Below are 8,730 nucleotides of genomic sequence, written 5' to 3'. Positions count from 1 at the left end.
AGACTGACTGAGATATATAACATATCATAGACCTAAATAATGAAAGATTTTGTAAATTTACAAAATACTTTTGTGTGAAGACAGAGGTAAATAATAGGGTTCGCCTTGTTTTAATGACTGCAAGAATAGATTATTCAACAGCTGCAGAGTCAAACGTTATCACAGTTATGTCTCTGTAATATTTTTTTACCCCACAGTATAACAAAAATATAACTCCGAATTACATGGAGAACACCTTTCCCCAAATCGGAATCATTTACGCTTTCAGATAAAACGCAATGGCAAATTGTTTATTACCATTCTCTTCTCTGATAAATTATTTACAAAACCAAATACAATATGCAGGTCCAGCACAATCTCTTGATTAAGCTATATAGCTTGAAATAGCTATATAGCTTTATTAAGCTATTCAAAATAGCTTGATAAAGCTCTTTATATGTAGGTTTTCACAAAAATGTTATTTGTGCAAAATAGACAAAAAGTCGCAAGTATTTGACTATTCATATATGTAATATGGGTTATCAAATCAACAACCCAAATCAAAGATAGTTCTAACATTGCAGCATTTGAATACTTTTAAGCAAAAGATGAATTTCCATTGTTTGGGTAACTGTACACTACCTTGTGTGCGTTGAGGCATGGATAAGTATGATTGCTTCTCATTGTACTGAATTATCTTGTTGACCATAATTGGCCTCCTTTATAATTTCATTGAAGAAGTAACTATATCAATTGCTTTATATAGCCCCAAAACTTTTAGAACTTTGAGTACAAAGTCTCTTAAGGAGACGCAATTTGATGAGTGATTTTTACATGCATTATTTTCATGAGAGTTCAAGGTTGAATATCATCACTGCACCAAGGTGCGACTTTTTGTGCATACTTGGAAAATAACACATTTGAGAAAAAAGTTTAATAAAATAGCTAAATCAAGCTATTCTGAATAGCTTAATAAAGCTATATAGCTAAATCAAGCTATATAGCTCAATCAAGAGATTGTGCCGGACCTTGTATGTGTGGCATGCCTGTGTTTATAACTGTTTCATTAAGAAATGAATTTAATTTTTGAAAACTTATGCAGGCGTGAACTGATGCTTTGATCACACTGGCATATTTCATGAAGAGCATTATTGCTTTATGATAAATATGCAGTTATGAAGCATTTAAGTTTATATACCTTTAATCTCAGGGAAATTTGTCGAGTCTAAAAATTTTTGTCATAGATCTCGGGTAGACTTTACTGGTCCCCAGATCCGCCTGTTCATTGCACTATGACGTATGATTTACGTCACTCAACTGATAAAGGTTAAGCCTATAGTCTTGCACACTACCCAGCTGGGTAGGATTACTTTTGCACCCACCTGAGAGATTGGGGTTAGTCCTTGCACAAGTATTTGACTGATTAGGGTTAGTGTCGCATCCATCCGAGAGATTAGGGTTAGTCCTCCCACATTATTTGACTGATTAGGGTTACTCTAGCATCTGTCCCGGTTATTTGTGTTATGCCTAGCATACCACCCGAGAGATTTGGGTTAGTGACTCGTTCTTTTAGATAAATTAAGAAATTCATTTTTTGCAAGATCTTAATTCAGCTTCAAGGGCATTTCGTTGGTTTGTTTACATGGTAAATGGCTAAGTACAAAAGAAACATCGCTAAGCATGCACCGCACTCGCTTCGTTGACAATGTCGATTTTTCAATGAATAAACAATATACATTGATTTTTTTTGGAGAACCAGGTTCAAAACTTCATTTAAAAATGGTAAATGGCTAAGTACGAAAGAAACATCGCTAAGCATGCACCGCACTCGCTTCGTTGACAATGTCGATTTTTCAATGAATAAACAATATACATTGATTTTTTTTTGGAGAACCAGGTTCAAAACTTCATTTTAAAAAAAAAAATCTTTAAACCGGAGATTTCGATTTTGGAGTAAAAAAGGCCAAAACTTCATACTTTTTATTTTTTTTATTGCTCACGCGATCTCATATATACCAAAGTCACCTACGGCGACACTATATTTTAGCACATTTTTTCTGGGGACCGGTAAAATAAAGTCGTTCCAAGATCTCTTCAAAAATCTCAGACCAGTGGCACACAAAGTGACTCAGGAAATCTTGCCCGGACTTTGACAGCTTGTTTCGATCAATGCGGGCTGAAATGAATTCCCAGCAGACTTAAACTATTGGTTTTGGACATCCTTTTAAAGTGTATTTATCACGTATCTAAATTTCTTTTAAATGAAACAATATTATATTATTGAAACATATAATTATCGTTTAATTATGAATTAATTTTGAAAACGGTCATAATTAGACGATGAAACGTCCATAATATAGGGTCCTCGAAGTAAAATCTCCACTAATTAGGTAGGTGTCACATGGTACTGAAACGTCATAGATGTCAATGGTTAATTAGAACTAGTAAAGCTTTATTGTAAGAAAAAATATATTGAATAGATATTTACGTTAAATAAATAGTCTACACAATATGGCCGGTTGAAATTTTGACATCGGCCATATTCCTTTGGTTATGGATGGTCAATCTTTTATGTATGAACGTCTAGCAGAGAGAAATAACCAGAAAATATGCCAGCAATTGGAGAGGTCACTGAAGACAATATTATAATAACCGATGATAACACCCGAGAGAGATTATTACATCAGGCCAAAACTCTCTCGAACGTTATTGTAATAAGTGAAACATTAATTTTTCAATGCACTGACTGCAATGCTGTTTAAGGAGAAATTGTGGGATTCTTACGAGATGCAGAGTCAATCCGATAGCATGAACTAAGACAGAAATATATGTAGAGACAGTGTGAACCGACATTTTAGGTTAAAATAAAATAAATACATGTTTTTAAACCCAGAAAGACCAGTGGGGGTACAACGTAAACAAACCGAAGTGGCATACCCTTCTCTCTTATAATGTATAGTGGGGTAGTTTTGTGTGGAACGATTATTTTGGGGTTTTCACAATTTTTTCATATGGTACACATGATGAATAAGTTTAATAAATATAATTTGTGAAAAAATGTCCAACAAGCCCCGGGGTTGAATATCGGGGGGGGGGTCCAGTCCACAAGTACCTGTGTTCACATCACCAAAAGCTATGTACCAGTCTTGGGAAGAAAGCAGTAGGTTTAAAAATTCAATCCCAATGTATATATATTGCGGTTGATAAATATAATTATTTTACTTTTTTTTGCATAAATAAATGACAATATTTGTTTGATGTAATTTTAGAAACAGTCTTTTAGTCAATCAAAATTTAACTAGATATTTCATCAGAGATTAGTACATAGCACTTTGTTGTGTGAACAAATTTTCCAGTCAGTAAGCAGAGTTTTGATGCTGTTTACAGATATTTAAAAGAAAATAAAGACAAGCTTGCCATGTATGGTTTTGGAGATATTAAAATTATCCTAAAAGAAAATGGTAATACACAGTTTGTGAAGTACATATTCCCCAAAGCATAATTGACTGTGATTCTGGGGAGGGAGTTACTCCATGTAATTTGGAGTTGGATACCTTTCGTCACTGTCATAATATCGGTTAAAAAATTAATTCAGAAAAAAGTGTATGTAATACATTGATGAATGGGTGTCAGATGTTTATATATGGTAAATAAAATATTTGACATCCCAAATTTATAGTAAAATACTTGTTTCTTAATAATAAAAAACAATTATTTCAGTAAACAGCTCTGCTACAGTGAGTAAAATGAAAGTGACTGGGTTACACAAATTGAACAATTGATACATATTGATATGATAGGATTTCAAGACATTTATTAATTATTATTACAATTAATGTTAACAATAAACTTCTTTAACTGTATCATTTTTTGTAAACATTTATATTGGATTGACCTTATTAATGGACAGACAATACATGTGTGAGTGAATGATTGATCTCTTGCAGACATGTCTCGTTTTGATGTGGAGAAGTTTGATTCCCCACCTGATCCAGAGTTGATCTGCTGTATCTGTCAGTGTGTGCTGGATGGACCAGTAGAGAGCCCATGTCGTCATGTCTTCTGTAAAATCTGTATAGAGACATGGCTGCGTCACAACAGAAACTGTCCAACATGTCGCCATCGACTGAAAACAAGACATCTTAAACCAATCCTTCCTATTGTACAAAATATGTTAAACCGTTTGTCGATGTTTTGCGATTTTAGAATTAATGGTTGTCAGGAACGAGTGACTTTGGAGATGTACGACAAACATATCAATGAGTGTGACTTCAAAATGATGAATTGTAAATATGAAAAATGTTTTGAATCAGTTTTACGCAAGTTTCTGAAAAAACACGAAGAAGAAGAATGTGAACACAGAGAAAAATTGTGTACCAGGGTGTGTGGCTTGATGATTCCAGTGCGAATTTATGACGGACATGACTGTATTGAAGAGCTCAGGAAATACTCCTTAGGTACCCTGAATTTTCTGCCACTTTCATCTCTTTTAAAGGGACATTTTGGTGATTTTTGATGTAAAGTTATTATTATTCAGTTAACTGAATGTGAATAGCTCTTGTCTTGGCTGAATTATATTTATTTGGCTAAATTATATTAAATTAACCCTAATTTTTATCACTGAAAATATTTAGCTTTGCAAAGAAAAATTAAACACTAACTTTTAAAATATTTGGTTGGTTATTTTCAGAACAATATTCCCTAGTTGATACCCTGAAGAAAAAAGTAAATGAGCTAAACACAATGACTGAAAAATTAAACCAACAAATTGAAGCACTTAGACGAGAACATGGGAGAAGCCCATCTTATGATTATTTGATGTCATCAAGTGAGAGTCCAGCTTATTCAATGAGTTCATTGGATGACTATAGCCAGTACAGTGACAGATTCTCAGACACTGAAGACAGAAGGCATGGCATGACTTTTGAAGAATTTGATCGTCAGGACAGAAACTTTTGGAGAAGCATGCGAGACTTTGGTGATAGTCCAAGAAGAAGGAGAAGGCATTACAGGCGAGGTGAGCAGAGAGATTCTAGGGAGGACCTTTCTGGAGAAATAGATGTTGTTAACACTCCCCCTAGATCTCCCTCCCCATTTAATGACCAAGATGGAAGTGATGTGGAAGTAGATGTAGTGAATGAATCTGATGTAGATAGAAATATTCTGCAGCATCAACTTTACTCACCCCAAACATCGCATCATAGCAGACATTGGAATGATGACTCATCTGAGAGGTCTTATCACTCAAGATCTTATCAATCCAGGCACTCCTTCTCACGTGATAATTCCAGGAGTTCTTCACGAGAAACTCGTAGAAGGAGACACCATTCATCAAGAAGCAGCAGCTCAAATAGAACTTTGAGGAATCGTAGCTGGAGTTCTCACTATAGTGATAGATCTAGACGCAGTGAATTCAGTACTCCAGGTCGATCATTTCGGTCTTCAAGAAGTACAAGTCCAAACTCTATTCTATCTGGTGAATCCAGTTTGTATCATTTTAGGAGGAGGCATTCATCCAGACGCTTGAATTCATCCTCAAGATCCCGTTCAAGATCTTATTCAAGGTCACATTCAAGGGCACGATCAAGCCCTGTTTCACCAGATTATTTTCCCTCCAGCCCTACTTCACCGGATCATTTTCGCTCAAGAAGTTGTAGTTACTCTGATAGAAGTGAATCAAGCCACAATTCAGACAGAGATGGAACAGACATGGAATCTGACAATGACAGTCTTGTCTCAAGAACAAGCTCAAGATTCTCCCATCAAGAAGACTTAGACTACAGAAGGCAAACTGGAGGGGATTACAACAGGAGAGAAATACAAAGGAGCAGAAGACCGTCAGATCAAAGTGAGGAAATGGATAGTAGTGATGATGCACATCGTGTCACCAGAGAATGGTTGCCAAGAAGGAGGAATATTGGGGATCAACAACAACATCAGAGAGGAAGTCACTCCAGGGATCAACCTGAACAACGTCAGAGAAGAAGTCACTCCAGGGATCAACCTGAACAACGTCGGAGAAGAAGTCACTCCAGGGATCAACCTGAACAACGTCAGAGAAGAAGTCACTCCAGGGATCAACCTGAGCAACATCAGAGAGGAAGTCACTCCAGGGATCAACCTGAGCAACATCAGAGAGGAAGTCACTCCAGGGATCAACCTGAGCAACATCAGAGAGGAAGTCACTCCAGGGATCAACCTGAGCAACATCAGAGAGAAAAGCACTACGGGGATCAAGCTGATCAACATCATAGAAGAAGTCGCACCAGGAATCAACCTGAGCAACATCATAGAGGAAGTCACTCCCCTGAGAGGCCACATACAAGGTCTCAGCAGATATGCTATGGCAAGGAGACAAACTCTGGTGAAAAATCTGCTACTAAAAGGTCACAGAGTGACAGTGGAATTGGAGAGGGAAGCTTTAGTAGTACTGAAAATGTTCAACCAAGATTGACCTCTAAACGAAAGAGAACAGAAACTCCAAATTCTACCAATGTTAATGACGAAACTGATAGCAAACGAAGAAAAACAGATCAGGATAAAACTTTTCAAACTTTAATGGGATCGTCCTCAGACACTTCCTCATCACACCATACCAAATGTGACACCACGACAACAGAGCACCAATCACAAGGTCAAATGTCAAATTCTAGGTGTGGAACTAGTACCACAGAGTACCATAACCAACCAAGAAATCAGAGGTCATGTCCTGGATGTGGAACCAGTGCCACAGAGCACCATCCAAAAGGTCAAAGATCAAATTCTAGGCAATGTACAGTGACATCACAGAGAGTATTTCAAGTACAAGACACAAGGTCTGAGTATTCAGGACTGGATACAGAAAACTACAATTCAGACACAGATTACACCTGGGAGCCTGGGACTTCCCCAGAGGACAGTGTTACAACATCTCCATCAGTGTATGACACAGGTAGTGACTACGAGGTTCTCATTCCTAAATCAGCGGGTCAACTCCTGTCTGAGTACGCTTCTGATGAAACAGATGAGAGCTGGGACCCAGAGTCTTCTACCTGACTCACTACCACAAGAAATTCATGCCATATTGTCATAGCTCTGTCCATTGTTTCATCTTCTTGTCAAAGTACCATATATAAGTGACTTTCTTTTCAGCTATAAGTGACATTCTTGTGAAACTCTGTCTTGTTTTAAGCTACTGGTGTTTGATTTGACTTTGGATGTTCATAAGATTGTTGGATTTTCATTATAATTTGCCATCCAAGTGTTATTACAGGCAAAAGTAAGTAAATGGGCAAAAGTAATGTATGAAGACAGGAAAGATGAAAGTAATACAAGATATATCTGTACTGCCGAGTGATGTATGAAGACAGGAAAGATGAAAGTAATACAAGATATATCTGTACTGCCGAGTTCTAGATTTAATGAAGGTAACACTTAACATTCCTTGATTAGTTCTCCAAGGGGAAGTTTCAGTTTTTACAATTAACGTACTTCTAAGCTCTGTATTAATGGATTAAGTTACTTACTGGGTTTTTATCTTTTTTGCTGTGGTATTTAATTCTTTTGGAAAATTTTGATTTACTAATTTTGAGAGGAACTTAAATTTTTTTTTTTTACTCTGTAAGGTTGTATCGAGTAGCTTTCTAATTTGTTACGTACTTAGTTCATTATAAAAATTATTTTATTAAAAAAAATGATTTTGCTGGAGACTATTTAGTATATACCACAATCTCTACACTTAAAAAGACTATGTGGTATATACCACAATCTCTAAACTTACGAAAGACTATTTGGTATATACTTAGCTGCAGAACTGTATTGTTATGGTTTTATATATTAGTCTTTGACCATAACACTACAGATCCCATAATGCAAATATGGTGCAAGTTATAGCGCAAGATTTTCTGTAGTGGGTTGGGGAGAATTTCTCCACTTTCCAGCAGTGGTCAATCAATGACCTTTCACTCCTTAATTCTAGACATATTCTTTAACCAACCTGTATATTTTATCCACCTCCTAACCCTCCATAGTCGTCTCTACAGAGCAATAAACTGGCTTGTTTTGGTTTTTATGCCATCCAACAAAAAAATTCAAAAGAAACGAGTTTATTGGTCTATAGAGATGAATATGAAGGGTTAGGATGTGGATAAACTATACAGGTTGGTTAAAGAATATGTCTAGAATTAAGGAGTGAAAAGTAGTTGATTGACCAAAGCTGGAAAATGGAGAAATTCCCCAGCCGTGCGCAGAAAGTCTTGGGCCATAAATTGCACCCTATTTGCATTAGGGGATCTGTAGCATTATGGTCAAAGACTAAAATATAAAACCATATACCACAATCTCTACACTTAGGAAGACTATATGGTATATACCACAATCTCTACACTTAGGAAGACTATGTGGTACATACCACAATCTCTACACTTGGGAAGACTATTTGGTTTATACAAGTACCACAATCTCTATACTGTTGTGTAAATATAATGAATGTATTTCTTCATAAATGTATATTGTTAACTGTTTGATGAATAAATAATGAAGGAAGAGCTATGATAAAGTGTTTTTAGTTCTGTTGGTCGGATACCAGAAGACCTTTTGCAATAGTAATGTGTCCATGCATCATCTGTCCCTCTGTCTACCTGTCCATCTGTCTGTAAACATTTTTCAAAATGCTTCTCCATCTACAGTTTTAGTCTGATTTAAATATAACTTGGCACACAAGTACACTACACTAAGATACATAATTAAATGCATCAGTTTTTGATTTTGTTG

At 36.1% G+C, this 8,730-nt stretch overlaps 1 protein-coding gene across 1 annotated transcript; it reads left to right on the top strand.

Annotated features, from left to right (window-relative positions):
• Positions 1-8: 8 nt before the first annotated feature.
• On the top strand, positions 9-8,515 carry LOC133199590 (arginine/serine-rich protein PNISR-like). The gene is made up of 3 exons (XM_061335421.1): positions 9-86; positions 3,927-4,436; positions 4,670-8,515. Exons 2-3 carry the CDS (start codon positions 3,929-3,931, stop codon positions 7,012-7,014), a joined length of 2,853 nt encoding a protein of 950 aa, XP_061191405.1. The 5' UTR covers positions 9-86; positions 3,927-3,928; the 3' UTR covers positions 7,015-8,515.
• The last annotated feature ends 215 nt before the right edge of the window (positions 8,516-8,730 follow it).

Source organism: Saccostrea echinata, unplaced genomic scaffold, assembly GCF_033153115.1.
Source record: "Saccostrea echinata isolate AGI-Se365-2 ecotype Australia unplaced genomic scaffold, CSIRO_AGI_Sech_v1 ptg000034l, whole genome shotgun sequence".
Classification (NCBI taxonomy): Eukaryota; Metazoa; Mollusca; class Bivalvia; order Ostreida; family Ostreidae; genus Saccostrea; species Saccostrea echinata.
Note: the sequence above shows the minus strand (reverse complement) of the source record. Positions and strands in the feature narration are given on the sequence as shown.